At 39.7% G+C, this 22,132-nt stretch overlaps 1 protein-coding gene across 1 annotated transcript in view; it reads left to right on the top strand.

The window, feature by feature from the left end:
- unc5db (unc-5 netrin receptor Db) overlaps window positions 1-22,132 on the top strand; it is a 209,452-nt gene that overhangs the window by 105,730 nt on the left and 81,590 nt on the right. The window contains exon 4 of the mRNA XM_044110930.1: window positions 19,812-19,955. Coding sequence (XP_043966865.1) covers window positions 19,812-19,955 — 144 coding nt within the window. The remainder of the gene's footprint in view (window positions 1-19,811; window positions 19,956-22,132) is intronic.

Here is a 22,132-nt window from a genome sequence, read left to right on the forward strand (position 1 = left end):
GTCTGACGCACGAAGTGAGAGAAATATGCGAGAAGTTATATGAAAAGAATATTAGAAGAGCTAATACCAATATGGGATTAGGACTGAGCTGAATAGTGTTCAGGGAGAACCCGTTCTGCTTTCTGCTGACATAAGGAGCTGCTGCTAAAGCATTTCACTGCTCTGACAGCCTGCAGGAGGTTCAGGCAGCTGTCCGTCAGGACAAGAATGCAAACCTGACAACAGACACAGATATATATGTGAGCTATGTACTGTAGAACCCCCACTGTGAATGATCTACTGCTGACAGCACATGAACAGCAGATGAAGGTTCATTTTAATCAAGACTCTTAAGGATCATATAGCTTATCGTATAGCATAGTTTTGGTTCAAACTCTGATCATTTCTAAAGGAAAGCTGTCAAATGCCTCACAGCAGCACAGAACGGAGAGCTGCTGTTTGCTAAGCTACATCCCAAAAAAAAAAAGAAGAAAAAACAACGAGGAACACGTGAGTAATGCACATCATCTGGACCTGAAGGCTTCTTGTTCTGTAGAAAGAGTTACAGACCCTGGGATTCCTCAATGGTCCATTAATGAATGAATGAAGTACACATAAAAGGAAGAGAAATAACACTACACATTACTCACTATGTATTATTTATTAGAAAACCTCGCAGCTCTTTTTTGGTTTGAAGATTTATGATGATAATCTTCAGTTTCACAACATCCTAAAAATGCTGGAAGTGTTGGACAGAGATCAGCTGACTGAGGATCCCAAGTCCACTAAGATCTGCCATTTTGTAGCATAATCAAGTAACTATGTTACCTTCATTTGTTGTGAACATGATGCATATGCAAAAAGACAAAAGAAATTTGTCTTCACAATGGGATGCCTCAAAACTGGGTCTCTGTCTCTTTAAGAAGCTCCAACCTGCTTTCAGCAGTCATCACAACAACTCTTCTCCATTAACCCTTTAACAACATTCAAACAAGTGGTTTGTTTTTTTAAAGCTCAGCAGATGCGCAGTTCCACCAGGTGTTTGCTAATTGCTGCTGCCACTAGTCTAAAGGAGCTGAGTGGTGGAGAAGCGGAGGAGAGCTGCTCTGTTTTCTGTTTGTCATTTCACACAAACGTTCCAATTGATCCCAGTTATCAGGCAGTTCATTAAGTTCAGTTTATTAGTCAAAGTAGTTCAATAAGTTTCTAAGTACACCCAGGAGATTGTATTGAGACACTGACTTGCAGCACTCACAGCTCCTGGATGACTAGCAAAAAATACATTTCTTATGTTGTTGACTTTATAGCAATCCCTCATACCAAGCATGCATGTAGCGACAGCAGAGAGGAAAAACTCCCAGCAGAACCAGAAGTCGGCTCAATACAAGCAGCATCTACAACGACCGACCGGAGGTTTGAGAAGACGGAGCCGAACGCACAGGAAGAAACAGAAGAACTGATTCCAGAGGACTTTGTATATTAGTGAAAAGTACAGAGTTAAAGGTGGTAGTAGCTCCTTTGGTGAAAGAGAGCAAGTCACAATAACAACTCTATTAATCATTTAGTCTGAGGAAGAGCTGATCACTAAAAGTAGGGCCAACTGCTTCATCTGTAAGTAGGATGTTAAGCTGATGTTCCCTTCAGGATGGAGGTAGAACCTGGTGTGGCACGGCTAACAGGATACCAGACCAGGTGTAACTTCTGTGGAGGGTTCTGAGAAAGCTGGACTTCAACACTTTTGATGCTTTTCTCTTTTGTTGAAGAATTGAAGAGTTTCTGATGGGAGCATCTGTAGGCTGAATGCAGGTGCTGCCTCTCCTGTCGTCTCGTCTCCCATTGGGAGTCAACTCTCAGCCGTTCCTCTCTCGGTTGCCATGAAAACCTTCCTGCCTCACCAACTCCACGAGACGCTCAGTGTCGTATTCTCCCCCAACCCCTCCCCCGAGACCAATTTCCCCTCCCCAGGGATCCCGCTGTAAACTTGTCGCCTCCTGTCCAAGACATCTGGGTGAGCTGTCACTCATCTGCGTCGCCTCAGTCTCAGTGTCCAACCCGGTGGTGGGGAAAGGAAATAAAGCCTCCACCGAGCTCTTTATCCCTGTTTGTTCAAAGAGTGGCGCCGTGTTTATACTGTCAGGACTCGTGCGTTTCCCCTTTATGTGATTTTAATTGAGGCCGTTAAACCTCCCTTGGAGAAATTCAGCTATTAAACACTTGAAGTTTCAGACAAAACATGTTTCTATGCAGCATCCTGGAGTTCAATAGTTACCCGCAGAGGAGAATGCAGAAGGGAGAGGGGGGCAAAAAACCCATTGACTTCTCTTACCTGCTGCTGCGGCATGAGAATGTTATCACCTGAGAGCAGCGTGCCTTCAGATACTGCAGGAAGATGCTCCATTTGTGTGTGTGTGTGTGTGTGTTGTGTGTGTGTGTTTTAGAGAGTTTATGGTTGGGAAGAATTTATCAGTGTGGAGATGTTGCCATGTGGGCTACATGTCTGCGACTGATTTAATGTGTTATTTGCATCGGCTGCATGTTGTAAGGACATAACGAGGTGGCGCCTCGGTGTGCAGGTTTGTTCGTACGCTTATCTGGATCGACACGAGGCTCCAGTACTGTACAGCGTAAAATAATGTGTGACTTTGCAAAGTTTACAGGGCACACACACGACTCCCTGTATGTGTTGATAGTAGGCATAAAGGAGTTAAGGCTTGTGTTTGCCGTGTGTGGGCGTGGGGGTGTGGGCGTGTGTGTGCGTGTGTGTGTGTGTGCGTGCGTGCGTGCGTGTGTGTGTGTGTGAAGGCCTGAGAGAAGCAGATAAACAGCCTCAGACTCGGTCCTGCCAAACAGCCTTGGGGGAGCTACTTGTCGGCGTGTTTGTGAGGTCTGGCTGGGGTTGCCGGGCGGACAGAGGGTTGGAGATGACAAAAGGGTGGCGACACCTTACCCCACCACCCCCTCCCTCCCACAACCCGGCCCCCCAGCTGCACGGCCGCGGGGGCCTCACCTCTCTCCGACGAAGAGCCACGTATATCTCTGGCCAGACGTAATGGGCCTCAAAAGCTGGGATTGATGTTATCGTTGCCCCGGGGGTTGCTTTGTGAGCCAGTTAATAGCGTTGTTAACCAAGTGTGGCCCGGACAAAACACCTCACACACACATCCACACGTCCCCTCTTAACTCTGCTATAGACTCCTGGAAGAGGGGGTGGGAGGGGCTGTGGCGATGCGTTCTTCCTAGAGATGGTTTTATGCTGCCTCACCTCACGTTTTCTGCCAGAGCTAAGTAGTAGAGAATTTCTTTTTATTTATTTATTTATTTATTTTTATGAGAGAAAAAGCAGCCCTTTGTCACAGCTGGTGAGTCAGCAGATTCTGCTTTAATACCTAAGCAGTCACAGAGGTATCCATGCATGCTTGACTGTTTTTATATCCAATTTTAAACCTTGGAAAAGAGCCCTGAAACACTTTCCTGCAGACACCAGGATGCAGATGAATTCAGGAGCCCTTCAGTGCTGCATGAGTTCAAGGCAAAATTAAAAGTGACAAGCTACTTTAGCCTGTTTTTTTTTTGTTTTGTTTTTTTTTTTTTTTTTATCACTATTGAAATAAAACAAAGGGTTGGGCATTCAGTGGAACACAGTTTTGATCCGTGTTCCATTGTCCGGGTCAGAATATTGACCGCCGTGTCCAGGGAACCATCTTCATACATGTTCATATGATGCCGTGATCAAGGATTTTCCTTTTTACAGTTCTCTCATTTATTCTTACGCTTTTGTTCACTTCCATGTTTTAAGTCATGAAACAAATTTTAATATCCAAGCTGGCGTCTACTTTTAAAATCAAAAAATTGTTTTCAAATAATGATTTTCTTTTCTAAAACTGCAGTATGCAACCGTCATAAAAGAAATTATACTTTTTTCCCAATGAAATGTTGTGACTGTATGGTATGAGACATCAATAATAATCAAAAAACAAACAATCCGGCTCCTCTGCCTTCTGCCAGTGCTTTCTAGAAACCACCAATCTGAGCCGAGGGGCGGGTTTTAGCGCTGTCCATCACAATCTCATGTGGCGCTGCTCCACCCCCCCTGACCGCTCCCTTCCTTTCTCTCAGCTTCTGTACAGAGAAATTTTGAAACAATTTGATTTGAAACAATTAAGAAGCAAAAATAGAAAAACTCTGTAAAAGGAAAATATATTTTCAGCGTTCTACTTTTTTTTTTACTATATTTTCTGCACATTTCCTTGACCTTTTCACCTGAGGGAGGGAGAATACTTTTCAGGGAAAATCTAAACATCTACTATATCTTTGACATCAGTCTCTATTAGTAAAATTACAGAAGGTGAGAGAACATACCTGAATTACTGAATGCGCTCTCATTAATGAGACTTTAATGAAATCTACAAGGTAGCAGCATCAAAAGAAATAAAAGGCTTTATTATCAAGGTTAAATAAGTTGAAAAAAAGATGTTTTTTACATATTTTTTTAATATGATGGTTCTGTAAATGTATCCCAGGCTGAAGCAAAAATCTCCCAAGCTCATTTTCTTAGCATTGAAGTGCTCCGCACTGCCCGTCATTTAACCCCCACTTGGAAATGTGCTGCCTTTGAGCAATAATAGCTACTAGGGGCGTCATGGTACAGATATGAATCATCCATTGTCTATTTCTGCTTGTCCTTGAGGAGTTGTGGGGGGAAATGGGGATACAAACCGTTTGAAAGTAAAAAAAAAAAAGGTTTTAGAAATGTTTTCTGGAAAAGTAAAAATACTTTTTTTCTTCTTTAGTGTAGTAAGGTAAAGGCTTCACAAATTACAAACTTTGCTATGAAAAATTTGTATTCACTGCATAATATTTGACAGGTTTATATATTGATGCTAGGATAACACAAATTTTATGTTTTCTATTATTTGTATTTTCACAACTACACTTTCATAAATCTCCAATTGTTTTTTTTTTTAATAACAGAGGGTTGATTCTCTACATTCGGAACAGTTTGGGGTCAGAGGTTACTAAAAAAATATACCTCAAAAAATAGTGTTTTTGAACACTGTTTCTATTGCGGGGCTGAAAATACTCTTTCAAATAAATATTAAATCAGGCTTTATTATATTTTCAGTCATTCTTTAAGCTTTGCACACAGTCCAACAGATATTAGTCTAATATTTGCTGTTATTATAAAAAAAATCATAACAATGTATCATGTATCAGGGTTGAACCTAGTGTAAACGTTGACCACATTGTAACGGGGTTGAACACTCTGACTGTGCTATTTTATAAATAATTCATGTATTTTTCTCATATTTCTTTTATTTAGATTAAAGTATACCAACATTTGTTTATATTAGTAGAAATAACCTGCAGTTACTGGCTATTTTTATTTGTTTTATATTCACTGAAAAAATAACATTGGTCAGTGGGGACATGGTCATTTGGCTGATCTCTTCAACAACCCATAGCATTTTTCAAACCAGAATTTTTAATATATATTTGCATGTTACATTATCAACACACATGGACATCTCCATTTCTTGATTTTTCTCAAAAAATGTTGTTTGCATTATATGAAAATCTTTGAGATAAACCTGTGAGACACAAAATGCACTGAATTCAGAGAATGACCCAAAGTTTACTTTAATCAGTCGAAGCAATTTGGAGTTTGAAGTAAAGATGATCAAATGCAACCCAGACTCATTAAAAACTGAAACAATCGAAGCAGAAGCTAAATTTAGCAGCTAACGGTTAGCCAGTTGTAGTATCTTCACAGAAACAGAAGCTAACTTAGTTTTGATTATTCACATATCCAATGGATGATGTGGAATTTTTATTTTATTTTTATTTTTTTTACAATGATTTGTTTTAAATATAAAATGCATGGGTACTTGTGGTTTATGCTTACATTGAGGCCTACCTGGAGCTCTGTGTCACTCATTCTCCACTTCAGGTCATAATATTATTGTGAGATAAGATAAGATTTATTAGTCATTGTCATCAACAGATTACAACGAGATTGAGAACGTGCTTGACTCAAGTTAAAGTGCAAGTTACATACACATACACAACACACAATAAAAAGATGAAGAAACAAACAGCACAAAACGAGAAATAAATAGACATCAGAAGATGGTTGCAGCGCCTGGAGGTGTCACAGAGTATACAGAATTTACATTTTTAACAGAGAAGTTCTTATGCCTTTGAATAATATTATTATTTACGACAGTTTGCTGATTTAGCCATTATTCAGGGTCAGAATGTCACAATGTTCTCTCAGACTATCACATTAACACTTTCAATCCCCTGAAAGACCACGACAGTTCTGAGAGTGGGCCCAGTATAGAATGGTTCAGCTACATCAAGATAGAATCAATTCTTTTTTTTTTTTCTATTTTAGACTGAATTTGTTTAAAACCCAAACAAATATCAGTAAGATTAATTCTTCATTTTGATGTGCCCAATATGGCAAAGTAATTCAGAGATGTTTCGTTTGAGAGGGCAGCCCATTACATACCTCACTGCTGAATCCAGTTACAGAGAGAAGCACTTTGGTTTCAATGAGTTTCCTCTTGAGTGGGCCGACTTGATGGATCAATTTGCATTTCACTCCTCATCCAGAGACAGTAGGTAGAAAAACATTGTTTTCCTCTTCTGAGTTTTTTAACGCCATTGTTGCTTTAATTACTGATGCTTCCCGCAGCCGCCTTCTACTATGGTATTTTATTCTCCCGGTCTCATTACACCACAGGATGTGTCATTTGTGAGCTTTATGTTTTGGGTTTGTCAGGCTTGATTTCACACATTTCAGGTTTGAAATTGAGTATCCTTTCAAGGAGAGATGGCTGCGTGTTGGGACTGTCTCCAGTTACAGAGCTAAGAGTTCCACACGAGGTCTAATGGAGCTGTAAAATAGAAGCTCTTCTTTCCACGAGGAATGGAAAGCAGTCAGATATCAGATGTTCCTCTCTGGAAGGTGAGGGAAGTAGATTCTAATGACTCTATGAATCTGTTTGTGTGCCGGAGTCAGTTTTGATGGAAGAGGCGCCAGTGCTGCTTTGAAAATTGCAGTCGTTTCGTTACGTTTACTTGAGGAATTCTTTCGTGGGTTTTATGTTGTCTGAGTAGCTCATGAATTTGGCCAAGTTCATGGGCAAAACGGATAAAACAAACATCTTTTGTTGCTTTTGAATAGCTCAGGAAAAAAAATATCTGGCAAACTAACATCTCAGGTTAAATAAGTCTAAAAGTAAGAAACTTTGGCCTGCAGACAAAGGACTTCTCTATGCACTACACACCAGTGTGAACAAACCGGCCTCCATAGCTGCATTTCCATTACAAATGTCCGCAAAACTTGGCGAAAAAACATCATTTTGCAATTGTGGTATTTCCAATGAATAGGAAACGGAATTAAAATTACACCTGAATAAGTTTGTTCACTCGATAAGCCAATGAAAATCATGCCAGGCTGTGATCCTACAACTAATTCCTGTCGTCGTCTTCTTCGGGGTTCTGCCAGTGGCAACATCTTTGAGATGTGGATCATGAAACTAGTGTGAGGCGAAAATAAGCATTTCCATTGGAGTTTTGCAAAATAAACCATTTTTGATGTTTCCAATAAGCAAATTTACTTTTGAAATATCAAATTGTGCAATTATAAGGTCAGTGGAAACATAGATACTGCAAACAATGGTAATGGAAGCATTAGTAGGTTGCTTTTTATTAACATGGATAGGGAAGGAGGTCAAAGGTGAGTGGTAGACTAATGAAGCTAAATACAATGCAACACTTGACCAAAATCGGACTCAGGTGAAGGGTCACTTTCCGAAAGGAAAATGATTTTAAATATCCAGACAGAGCTACCTGGCAATGTGTTAGAATGACCCAGTCAAAGACCAACATCTTATTGGAACTCAAAGTTTCACATGCATGTGTTTGCTTGACATGAGAAGGACAAGCTACTGTTGCCTCATTGCACAAGTTCCTTACACTGTAACAAATGGCTGTAAAAACTACAGCATGAAAATACAGTAAGGTGGCTGGGTTTTGAAAATACAGTATATGAGACGTGATTGGACCGTTGGATCATGTGCGGAAATTTACAGCTGTACTGTAAATTTTTAAAGAACAGTTGCATTGTGGGATATTTACTGGCTGGAGGCAAAGTGTCACGGGCTAGAGGGCGAGACCAACAATGACTTTCACCGGGTAAGTTCTTTTTAAAAAATATTATATTGCAGTTTTGTGTTTGTGTTCGATAATATATTTTATGTGGTTATATTGAGCTACTCTTGCTTGTTTGCTAAAGTTAACTTTGATTATTTCTTCAGTTATGTGCAACACAAGTGCTTTTTAGTATCTATATTTTTAATATATCTTAGTTGCTATTGAGTATGGGAGATTACAAAAGCAAGATAATTGCATGGATTTTAAATTGTTGGCGTGCAGCAAGAGGGGTTTGCACAGCTGTGTGCATATTTATATTTCAAGCTTACAAAGTTAGACGTAGTGATTAATTGTGATTAATCAGTCAGTGCCAGATTCTGCTATGGGCAACCGCCCAGGGCGGCATCTTGTGGGGTGACAAGACCGACCCTTCACCCCTCTCACCGCCCCAGATACTCCAATTGTCTCTGTCTCTCTGTAACGTCCATCCTTCTGTCCATCGACTAATGGATGGAAGACATAGTGAGATATTTCCATCTCACTGAATCTGCCAACCGTAGGTCTACAGATAGAGGCACAGGAGGTACAGAAAGTGTCTCTGTCTACAAACATAGTATATGGACAGAGACATCAGAATGTATCTGTTTACAGAAATGTCTCTATGAACCTGAGTATTACGTTAAAATTAAAACTAATATCACTGAACATTGTTATTTTTCAGGAAACAGCATCAAGGGCACAAGCGGCTCCAGCAGCTCCTTTTGCCCCCTAGAGTATTTTTTCATAGGTGAGAACTATGAGAACTATTTCAGTAATGCCTTTACAAAACATATTTGGCAGCTCACAACCATCTAATCTAAACATGTAATTTGTACATAAAAAAACAAAAGGGTAGTTTTGAATAGTCTCCAATCTGTTTTTAAGCAATTCATAGGCTTCAACCCAGAAAGAAGAACTAAAGCTGCAAATGGAAAAGTGACATCAAAACAACAGGAGAACTTATGCAAAACACAGCAGTGAACCTGTGTGTCTCCATTCTCCTACTTCATGAACCAGTGGAACTTTTAAAATGGTAAAATTACACATTACAGACAATCAGTTCTCTTACTCCATCTCTCTCCTTATCTCTCTGTTTCTCCATCTGTCTCTCTGTTTGTCTGTCCTGTCCATTTCTATTAGACAGACAGGAGGACAGCTACAATGAAAGAAGGTCAGAGAGAGTGTCTGACCACTAAATCTGTCCTTTCATCATGTCGTTCTTTATCTGACAGAAAGTTTAATGTTCTGTTTACCTCATGTATTAAAACATGTTTTTCTTTCTTTGTCTCCCAGCAACACTTTGATGATTTCTGGAGAAATTCAGGACTGAGACAACTCAGAACTCATCCATGTTGGTTTTGTTTGGCTGTTCATTAAGTCTTAAACTTGCCCAAATGTTTAAGATGTGCTATTGGGGTTCCAATAAAGTGATTTTAATAAAGTGATTTTAAGATATACATGTATATTTTATTTAATTAGAAATGTGAAACATTTTTTGGAGTTTGGTAAATGAAGTCACAAGTTCACATTTAAACTTCTAAAAGCAAAGTATGCAGTTTCATGAACTACTGTAAAATTTTGTAAAGGAAAGGGTAGAAAGAACACTCAACAATTAGAAAAGGTACAACAGAACTGTATTTTCAAAACTCAGCCACCTTACTGTATTTTCATGTTGTAGTTTTTACAGCCATTTGTTACAGTGCAGTTCTTAAATGCCAATAGTGCCCTGCAGAGCAAAACAAATATCTATAGTTTAATGTGTAACTAAAACTGCTTTGAAGAAAACCAAAACAGTTATGTCGCGTGATCTTGTTTATCCAACAGGATTGTATCACGTTTTTGTCTGAAACATGAAATTATTTAGTTAAAAGTACATGATATTCTTTTCTTAATGTGATAACCCCCTAAGTTCATTTTTTTCAGTGTAGCGGTACTTTAGAAAATCCTTTCACTTACCTCTTCTGACACCTCTGAGAGAACATCCACATTTAATTCTCCAGTTTTTCTCAAAAGTAAGAGCAAAACTTTGCTGTGTTCTTCCTGAAAGATTTCTCTCACCAGATGCCGAGTTGGTCCGTCTGCAGCTTTTTCAATCACTTGCCAAAGAAGTTCACTGAGAAAGTTCCTCTTTCTGTAATCTGGGGTTCTTAGAGCAGGATGGACTTTGTTGGAGAATGTTTTTTTTTCACTTCTTTTTCTAAAAGAGACCTGTAAGCTTTCGTCACTCATCTTGATTGAGCTGAGCTAAAACATCCAAATGAATTTTGTGTTAACTGATCAGTTGGTCATGTCATGGACACTATGACATCACAACGTCATCCCAGAAGGGCCTCATGACACAGAGATCATTTGACGTCATGCAGATGACATCAATGTCAGCAGCATGGCAGCTGTTGCTAGGGGTAGAAATAGCACACAGTGAGCATGCGCTATGAAAAAAAAAAGAGAATCTGTGGGCATTAAATACATTATTCCCACCAGTCTGAACTGGAAGTGACCTGCGCAGTTTCACCAGAACTGCGGTGCTGGACTCGCTTTTTTTTTTTTCTAACTGGATATTAGAATATTTTTGGAACTAATTTTAGCTTTGGACCTTAATGACAGTGGTAATTATGTCAGTTCTTCAGCGTGTAACGTTGAAGCCTACATCTAATTAGTTTGAACATTTGCTTTCGAAGCATCATGACTTACCTTAGAAATACTCAGAAAATTGTTTTGACATGCTTGCAATTAACACGATGAAAAACAACTTTTAGAATATTCAAGAGTCAGACACTAATGATGCTTTTCTCTTGTAAATTATAACGCTTGACCCTCTCACATGTCACACCCACTGAAACACACACACACACACATACACATACTCTGGGATTTATGTCGTTGTGAGAACTTTTAAGCCCTTTTCCTTAGATATGCTCCACATTTTAATTTTAAGCAACTGCACAAACAAGACTCCTAAGGTATATTCACAGCTTAAAAACCTTAATGGTTTTTAGAATAAACAGTGAGCTGCTGATGTCATTTTATTACAGTTTGGTGGCTCATGGCTTCATTCTTCACTGAAGAGAATTTGTTTTAAATATCTGTTTTGTTCTGGGTAGTCGTCAGATTGTTTATTTTTTATTTTTTGAAAACTGGATGTTTTATGTTGGTGCTGGGAGAGTGGATACTTTCAGCAGGTTTAATTTTAATAAATAAAACTAAATTATTCATTTATATTATTGCTATCATCTGTTTTTTGTTTTAATTTTTTATTTTTTTTTTGGTTGTAACTCAGGTAGCAGAACTTGCCTGCCCTCCAGTTTTTTTCTTTGGTGTGAAGCACTTTGGCCAGCCATGTTGTTTTAAACTAATTTCTGTTGTATTCCTTTCTGTCGACGTCTCTAACGGCAATTATAAATTCAAGAGCACCTCTTGATCTCTGACACATCCGCCGTCATTGAAATCAAAACATTTGAGGACATTTTTAGGAACTTTTAAGGACATGGATGTCATGGTCTGTGGCTGTGTGAGCGCTCTCAGCTGTTGGGAAGAGAATCAGCGAAGGAACCGTCAATGCACATCTGTACTGACCCCAGACATAAACACTAATGAGGCTCTCTGGGCAAACCTCAAACAAAAAAAGTGCAGGAGCTCACGGCACGGTCTCCAAAACCCAGCAGCTCTGTGACGTTGTCATGGAGAAGAGGGAGAGGATCAAATGGCAACCCATGAAGCTCTGGTGAACTCCATGGCCAAGAGAGTAAGGGAAGTCCTGGAAAATAATGGTGGCTGCAAAAAAATGCTGACATTTTGGTGGTAAAATTAAGCATTAATGGTTGAGTTTTTTTGAGTTGACGGCAAATTCACTGTTCTTCTGAGTACTTCACATCATAGAATCAGAGCTTCTGTCTTGTAAAAGGAAAAATAAGGGAGAAAGCATTTGAAGAGTTGAACATGCAGCTGTTAGCTTCCCTGGGTAGCTGACCAATTCCTAATCTCTATCAACTGTGCCACTGTTTTTTTCAAAATGTAGTCTTCATTTTCTTGCTGCATTTCACCCGGGTTTTTAATTCATTCACTAAATAACTCCGAACTGTGAGAAAACCTCAGGTAGAGATCTTTTGTTGGTTTATGTTGTGACGTTTCAGACTGTTCTCGAATTATTCTTCCTAAACAAAGCATCTGACTAAACCCAGAGTTGGTTTGTGTCAGAGTCAGCCATGCCTGCTCTCACCTCTCCTCCCTCTGCTGGGTGGATGAAAGGGTGGGAGCAGAGAGTGGGGTCGACTCTGCACATGGAGGAAGCTATTTCTGGTAATAGAGCATCTCAAGTCTCTGAAGATATTTAAATCCGTTGTCAGGAATCCCGAAATGAGGGACCACAGGATGTGTCATCACGAAGGGAAACTCTGTAAAATAACATCTAAAAAATAGAGATTTTCTTTTTTTGTGTGAATTCTGTATCCAAATTATGGATTTTTTTTTCTTCTCTTTTTTTATAAGCTTTTTGAAAGGATAATATTTACCGGTAATTACAATAATGGCAACACCGAAACAGTTTACTGTAGGTATGTGCAAGTTTTAGAAATTGGAGTGAGGGAAAAAAGAAATGCAATGTTAAATTAAACCCAATAATTTAGATAAAAATGTATTGGTATTCACTGAGGTTTGGTATCACAGCCGCCTGCAAACAGCTGAAATCAGTGAGTACTTGATGGCGCCTCTCAAGAACACACACATGCCGATTTTCATTGTTCAACACCAAGTTTGGCTTAGTGCTCATTAATGCACAGAGCGGAACTTTTTACAGACTGGATCCAGAGTTTGGTTAGAAAACCAACAACATCCTCCATCTGGGAGGGAGAGAGGACATGCAGGGTGAGCAGGAGCAGGGAAAACATGGAAGCATTAACAACTTTGACTAAAGTCACAGGTTTGAGTCAACCAGAGAGGTTGACTACCAGGTGAACGCAGGTCCTCATGTAGGATCATGCACTTGATACTTAGATGCCCAGCTGTCAAATAAAACAAATGCAGTCAAAGTGTGCAGTCTGCAACAAGACAACCCTGCCCTCCAGCAGAGATCCTCCGCTCCGGAAAGAGTCTCACACATGCATTTAAAATCAAGCCCACGCAAGATCAAAGTTTATTCAATAAAATAAATCAGGTTTTCCTCTTTTTCTGCCTCGAAACAACAGCAAACTATTGTAATTCCTGTAGATAGGAAGAAAGCTCTGTATGACTGGCCTGTTACTTTCCACGCACAGCAAACTGCTTCAGTTCAAGAGTTTGATGCATGACTCTGTAGATGTCTGCTGTGATTGTCGTCTACTAGAAGGAAGTTAGGGTTTATTTTGACAGTCAGTGTCTTGTGTTTTTTTTTTTTTTGTTAGAGAAATATTTCATATACTTCTTTTTCTTCAACCCTTCTTTGTGTGTGTGATGTATATACTCTATAAACACAGCTTTACTGATTTTGAGCATGTGTTTTTGGTTGTCTGGTTAACGGTGCAGGGCTAATGGAAATAAATGTTTCCCTCTCAGTGACTCCAGCAAACAGACAGATTGATGCCACCACGGGGTTCCTGGGAAATAATCTAAAAAATGTTGTGAATGTCAGGAAATCATGCTGCGTCCTTTTTTTTTTATTATTTCTTTGTCTATGAAGGCTTCATTCTGTCACAGGATGGGGACGAAAACGAGTCCATCCGCTTCCATTTCATGGTTTTAATTTCAAGATGGTTTAAGTGAAAAAGATAGTCAATTTAAAAGACTCACTAACATCAAAATATAGTTTTAAAGTCTGTTTGATCTAATTACATCACGAGTGAAAATAATTGTTAAATTTGACTATCTACTCGAGTGTTTTGTTCCATCTGGATGGATATACTATATCAGTTATCTATAGTATTGAGTGGACCCCTGGTATTCATGGAGGTTTGAGATCACAGCCATTTGTGATTACATAAAATCTGCAAATACTTGAGACGCAGTCTAGGAAAGCCTTAGAAGAGAATATTTTAAGAATAAACGTGTTTTTATTGTTTTTATGCTGCTGTTATGGAAAATTCAGGAGCATCGAGGTATGTAGGTTCACACAAAGATAAAAAAAAAAAAGTATGTAAAAACACACAAAAATCAACATGCTTTTGCGTAAGAACAATATTATAAGAAAATAAAATTTGAATATCATGGAAAAGTTGTTTAATTCCCATAATTTCTTCTGAATATTCAAATTGTTTGAATTCCTGTTTTCGTGGGTTTTATGAGCTGGAAGGTCAAATTATGTAACAATAAACAAACAAATACTTGAAATCGCTTAAACTGTGGGCCCTGAATCTACAACCTGTGAAAGTTTAACACTTTGAGTGGAATTATGGGAATTAAACAACTTTCCCATGATATTACAGTTTTTTAGAAAGGGTCTGTATGAACCAAACAGAAACTGTCATTTTCTGCAAAGACTTATTTTGATCGATGGCACATCTTCCCGTTCCTATTTACCTTCACTAGTCTGTAAAACCAAGGGAACCAGAGGAAGTGTGTGGACATGAAGAACGATGACTTGGCTCTACTCAAACTTTTCAGCAGAAATAATCCCCATGCAGCTTTTCAACGGAGCTCTCATCATCTGCAATAACAAGCTGACCTCGGGAAGAACTTTGGCTGCGACACACTTCTCTTCACCGGAAATCAGACCAGCCCAAACTTAATTCTAAGTCTAGCTTGTGGCCGTCTTTTTCTGCATCAGTCAGCCGTTTTGGATGGCTCTGTTAGAGACTCGGGAACCTGTGAAGAGCTGGAATAGAATCGGTGGAGGAGAATAGATGGAGTAGTTTTCTCTCTAATGAGCTCTGTCAAACAGTTCTACCTGTAAACAAGCGGGGCTGTCAGGGGGATGGGTCTCCTTCTCCAACTCTCCAGCAAAACCACACGTCGACGTCTCTTTACATTCCAGCAAAGACGATGTCTCGGAAAACGGACGCCGGTTTTTCCACTTCCCGCTCGGTCTTCCTGCTTCGTTCTCTCTTGTCGGTAACATAAAGCAGGCTCAAATCCATTTCGGGGGCATCGTGGAAAGTCATTAGTCAATATTTTCTCCACTGTCTCTCTTCCCACACGTAGGCTGTCACTTGCTGGCTCTGTGCCTCTGCTCCAGAAATTATGAATTATGCCAGCGTCTCGCTCTCCACATGGGGCCTGCGACTGGGAAGCACCAACCGTAGAGCTACTACTTTGTGTATTATTCCTCTTAAAAGTTCCCTCCAGCCCTGTCAGTCCTGATTTATATGAGCCCCGGTTGCCAAATATGTGGCTTTTACCATATTCAGACATATCACCTAATTTGTATCAGTATTGTACATCTAGTCAGCCGCAGTCGGTATGACAACCTAGCAGGAGGCATCTCTTTTTCTGTTGTCTGTTATAAGTGGTGTGCAGTGCAGACTGTCCCTCTAGTTTCATCTCAATCCCTCGCTACGCATGGATTGACATTGGCACAGTACAATTGTCTTGCCTTTCACTGATCACAACATTTGGGATCTGTTGGACTTCAGGGCATACTTTTGATTCTTTGAAGCGAGGTTCTGGGAAGCTTTCAGTACCTGTAGCAGAACAGGTCGTGCAGAGGGAATGTAGAAATGTAAAGAAAACCTAGAAATGTTCAAAAGTAACCTGTTTTTAGGGTGTTATTGCAGCTGAAAGAGGAACTGTTCATAATTGGGGGACAGAGTGCTATCTGCGGCAAGTGATCAGCCATCAGACAGGTGATTGGTTCAACTCCAGTGTTACACAAAACCTGTCAAAGTGTCCTTGAGCAAGACACTAAACCCCAAGTTTTCTCTCTGTTCAGTGTAGGATCGTGTCGTGACTGGTGGAACTGTGGAAGGTTCGGATAACTTAGAAGAAATTTAACTTTGACTCACTGAAATCAGCCTCTGTCTCTTTTAGATGCACCTAATCTTTGCGATACTCTGCCTACAACAGGAAGTAGCTGAAAGGTCATGGCACAACATTTTTTTAATAAATTATTGCATGAATTAACTTCTTCACATGTGATGTTAATTGTGTTCACTTAACAGAAACACTGCATTTGCGGAATTGTGTGTTTTTGACATTAGTGCACTATCGACAAAGATTTGCGCAAATTTGTAATGGAAACGCTGCTGGTGATGGATTTAAAAGAAGTGCACATTCAGGTCACACTTATAAAAGTGATGCTACGCTCACCTTAGCTTCAAGATAAACACAATATGGTGGTTCTTCCTCTGAGGAGCTGAAAATCACATACCCGTCGAATACTATTTTACTATGTTTTGGAAGATGATTTATAAATTATTTTTTTTCCTTCAGAAAAACATTATTGGTGCAACAGAAATAACTTTGCATCTAAACCTGCTGCAGGTACGAATAACATTAAGCCTCTCAAAAAGGTAAATATTTGATGTCTGCTCACAGAGTATTTTGTCTCATGGACATATTATGTTTAACCCTTCGGAGTCTTGGGTCTAAATGGAAGTCTTTTAAATGCATGACGTCATGCCCGCCACAGGACGGGCGTAGACCTCAAAAGGTTAATATAATAAATATAATATGTTTATTATATTAAACATATTAATAATGGATGCTCTGTTGAAGATTTCTTTACTTGTTCTACAAACTTACTGTGATGTATCTGTCCACTGTATGTTTGTAAAACTTCGTAAAATAACTTCACAAAAATGCATATCACTTTAAAGTATATAGGGAGACAGATTAAAGTATCATTTTCGATTAAGAGAGCATGCATGTGAACAGGAGGACCCAGGGTGGCTGTTAAGTCTTTCAGTCCCCAGCACATTACATAACACTTGTGTTTAATCCAGCTGTGGGCAGAGGGCCCGGAGGCTGCAGTCGGCTCAAAGAAATCACATGCGACAGGCTCTAAGCCAATGACTCAGATTAAATATGGTGAGTGTTTGCCCATGTGGAGCTATATGACAGGGTGACAACATTTCAAACAGGGGTGCTTGCAGCTTGTGCCATAGAGGATTATCAAATAGAGTCTGCCTCTGTTTATGTTGATGCATTCACGTACAATAATAGGGTTGTGAGGATTTTTTGCATGTATTTTTTGTTACACATTGTGGTGGATCGTTCTGGTGCTGCGCTCTGTGCGCCTACATGTGCCTTTTAGTGTAGGCCAGCTTATTAATGCTAATTCTGGTCCAGCTGATTTAGCGTTCCTCTTGTTAGTGCTTAGAACATACAGAACAGTTCTCTGGGGGTCTGCGTTTCTGCCAATTTCTTTAGACTTCTCTTGGAGCTAAGCAGTGAGGAGGTGGGGGATGCACTGATTTAGGAAGTGTGTCAGCTTTTCCTTAGAACTTGTGCATAAATAATCTTCTACAATCCATTTATTGTTGACTCAAGGCTCGAAAGGCATCAAACTATTGATTCAGGGTTTGTTAAGAGACCCTAATTTAAATTCAGGCCATTCTAAAGTGGCCTTTACCATGTGAACCATGTGTTAGCCAAAGCAAAATATTCAGGCGATATCGACTCTCTAATGTCACTAATACTGTCATTATAGTTAAAGCATTGCTACATGTGAATTAAAAATCTTGGCGTGTCATTAAAAACTTTGATTGTTATTGCATCACAGGAAAAAATGTATTCAGTACTAAATTATTGTTACTTCAAAAGGTCCTGCCAGCATTCTGGCCTCTCAGGTCGTGAAAGGTGACACAATGAAAGTTGGGTTTAAGTACTTGTAGGGTCCAGTGAGGGACATTCCCAGGACCAATGTGTGACCCTCAACCTCCACCCTCCCAGGTTAGAGGTCATCTCCACTTTCTTGGTCTGAACACTTCTCTTTCTACTTTCTTCATTTGTCTTCTTCATGCCTGACAATACTTTGCTGTTATTCTTCCAGATTGGGACCCACCTCTGGTTTTCTTGATGTTTAAAGCCTGATAAGCTCTTCAGATTCTATAACACCGATTCCTTCCCTCACCTGTAATGGATTTGAAAAAGGTTCCTCATGATCTTTTCAGGCGAAGTTGCAAAGAACCGTTGATTTGTGGGTAATGGTGGATGATGTTGGCAGGGGTATAATCCAAAAGAACTATTTAACATTAAAACTTTCTTCCTTGCCATTCATGCCTTAATTGAGAAAAAGTGATATAATTACAATGCAAATGTGTTCTATTTTTGCTCCCAGCAGGACAAATTGCTCCTGTGCTGCTGTTTCACTTTAAGATGGCCCCCTGGGCTCCACTATTCACACTCGTAGGAGAGCCCACAGTGGACTGCTGTGCCAAGTTACTTTGTCTGGAATGAGCCCACAATGGCACTAGAGGGACGTTGTTGCTTGCATGGGTTGATTAAACACATCAGTGTCAAGCAGCTGCTCACAGTTGGCCCCTACATGTGATTACAACCTAGAGATGAAGTCGCCTTTAGATATTTCTTCCAGCTCCTCTTGCATCTAAACTTGACATCCAGTCGGTGATGTAATTTATGATTTCAGAGTCTCAGAAGCACAATGAGAACCTAATGACACGATCAGCCCAGTTCTACTAGCAGACCTACTTTATTGATTGGTCCAATTAGGTTCCTGAAGAAAACCCAGTTATGGTTCACCTCTGGTTCCTGCAAGTGGAGATTACTCATAACCGCTTCATCATGTATTATAATAACAACAGTCCAGTGTTTGGGCTTGACGGTGGACACTTCCTCCATTAATCCTTCCTTCGTCTGCTCCCAGAAGGCTGGTCAATAAATCAATGACAACATATATAACAATAGACACATGCTCAATATTAATAGATAATATTAATTTTCAATAATTTCACTGAACTCTGATCCAGAGCTGCACAGCATTCTGGGGGATATAGGCAGATAAAAAGACTTTAGCTGCTCATCCTCTTAGGTGGGTGCTAAGTAAGGTGGGTGGCATCAACTAACACATTCTTTGGTTACCTAGCAACAACATGGTGAGTAACTTGCGCAGCAGCAGTTTCAGGTTTGGACGCTGTGCCTCATAACTGCTAAAAAGTGAAGGGAGGAAATGATTAGAGCACAAACATCACAGTATTTCAGGTATTTATATCAAAAACTAATTAACAATTATCAATATCTATCGATATGAAACTCTTATATTGTGATACGTTCTTCAGCCATATTGCCCTGCCCTACTTATAGGGCCACTGGGGGCTGCTGCCTACCTCCAATGGTCATTGGGGAGAAAACAGGTTACACCCTGAGGAGACCCTGTATGATAGACACACTTCAAGCAGCAGACAACCAGCCACACACTCATCACTGTGCTTTCTGCTATCTCCATGCAGAAAGAGTCCAGGACATGGTTCGTACCCAGACTGGTATAAAAACAAAAATTGTCAGCAGATGGATAAATCAGACGACCGTCTGGGTGCAGCCTAGGAACAATCTGGTGTCTACAGTCAAATACTTCTCCATCTTACCGTGTCTCAAACCCTGGCTGACCCTACTCTATAAGTGTCCAGAACATCACATCATCTTGACCTTTGCAGGATTTTATGACAAAAAAAAGATTTATTTGTTTTTTGAAGCCATTGAGTCTAAAGTGAGGTATTTTGTGCATACATATCTGTAATAACTGATTGCCTTTATCTTCTCTTTTCTCCCAGGGCTGAAGGTGCGTGAGGTGATGATCAATGTGTCCCGCCAGCAGGTGGAGGACTTCCACGGCCCCGAGGACTACTGGTGTCTCTGTGTGGCCTGGAGCCACCTGGGCACCTCCAAGAGCCGGAAGGCAACTGTCCGCATCGCCTGTGAGTGTGGAGGTCATTCATTACCATCGCTTCTCACAACAACAAACAAACAAAATAATAGGAGAACCTGTTTATCTCTGTGTGAATTTTAGAGATGAAGCGTTTGACTGAAGATAAATTTGCTGTTTGTATGACGCCCATCTTGCTGCATTTCTCTGTCTGGTGGAATCAAGTGCACAGCTCTTAAGTAGCTTGTAGCCTGTAATCTTCCATTTCTCTTGGCTACCCCAATGATTAAATTGCGTTTTGACAGTAGACAGACCATTTCACACACTACCCTACCATCACTCAGGAGGAAGACACAAAGATAACTGTATTCCACTAGAGGCAGAGACTAACCGCTTCTAACATAGAGGAAGCACTCAAACCGTTTTTATATGTAAATAACGGCCTCAGACTCAGAAATAATTACAGTACATTTGGAGAAACTTCAAAACTGCCGGGGCAAGTCCTTTAAGTCTGCGTCTGCATTTCACCTACGAATTTCTGCTAAATATAAAAACCATTTGTCCAAATATTTAGTGTTTGTTTTTCACCAGAGTGATTTTTATTTTTTTACAGTATTGTTTTTCTTTCTCCCAGCTGCAGAACACCGAGTAAAAACAACACAGAAAACTGTAATATGAGACACTTTCAGAAAACATGGAGAACATGCATTATCTGTGACGTTGATATAGTAAGATGACAGAATGAGGTTTTTTTGTCTCTTATCACCATGCTGAGATGAATGTGTGAACAGAGGAACGGTTGACTCCATCCCTTCGTAAAATGTAGCCTGGAAATGTTCCCTTTGATGTGATCGAGGTGCTTTTAAACTCCCATTTACTCTTCTGTTAATGTAGGAGTCAAATGTAATTCACAAATAATAACTCTGGCAGAGTCACAGCCTTTCGTGAGATGTTGTGATATTGGAAAAAAAAAAACAACACCAACAAACAAAGCAAAAAACAGATTTGTCACCAAAGTGAAGTCACAAAAGGCATAATCCTGTTGCTGTCCGTTACCTGGTGAGATAAAGGTCAGCTGGTGATATGAGCTCTGGTTTTTTTAGTGTTTTGTAAGGAATGATTTTGTGGCACTACTACTTCAGTCACAGTGTTTCAGACAGGAAATGGGTAGAGAGAGAAGCTACTGAGTTCGATTACTCTCAGGTCCAAAATCTAAAATACTGGCATTGATCAAACTGGGACTACATCATTCCACCAATATAAAAGTTCTGCATCACACACTGTGTGTTTTGAAACTCAATATAGCTTGAGCCTTGCTTGAGTTCATGACGAAAGAATCAGATTCATTTAGGTTTCCTGCATAATGTGGAACATAGAAGGATCCCTACTATGTGTAGTTGATGTCCTGTTCTTCATATTTGGGGGGGGGAAGTGAGATTTTTTCAAAACAAATCAAACTGAAATTCTTTGTTTTTTTTTCCTGAAATATTGCTATAATCTCATCTCATTCTTGTGGACCCTGTTCCATCTCGTTTTGTCCCTAAATAATAGCTGAGACTTTCAGCCTAAGAGTAGCTGTGATTCCATTATACATGTGCACTGAAAACCTTGTCCGTATTACGATACTGTCAAGCAAATACAATTTTGCAATTGCTGTGTTTTCATAAAATTAGAAAGATAAGCTTCATAAGTCATTAAAAAGCAAGCTGCGACACGATCCTCTACTTCTTGTCGTTTTCTTCTTTGTGGTTTGCACCGGTGGCAACATCCAGATGTTAAACACGTGACTCAAATGGTGAGAGAAAAAAAAGTTTCTACTGCAGTCCTGCGAAATAAACCAATTTTGATTCGACCAAAAAAAAACAACTCATCCTAGCACCAAAAAATTTTTATCAAAAAATGGCTTTTGGTTTTTAAATTGACGTGTTTCCGTTTAGCAAATTTACTCTTGAAATGTCAAATCGCGCAATTATATGGTCAATGGAAACACGGCCGTGCGATGCTTTTCTCTCCTTTCTCTCCTCATCAATCAGTTACAGAAATGTTGAAATGACTGAGTTCTTCACCACAAAGGGAAAAGTTTGCACCAACGTGGGGGCATGCTGTCAAAAACATGACAGAATTTTTTCACGCCATAAAAAAAACACTTATGGTTTACATGATCCCCGGTGTATCAAGCATCACTGAACGATAATGAGCCTGAAAGGCATTCTGTGTTGAATCCAGCGG

Source organism: Gambusia affinis, linkage group LG03 (assembly GCF_019740435.1).
Source record: "Gambusia affinis linkage group LG03, SWU_Gaff_1.0, whole genome shotgun sequence".
Lineage (NCBI taxonomy): Eukaryota > Metazoa > Chordata > Actinopteri > Cyprinodontiformes > Poeciliidae > Gambusia > Gambusia affinis.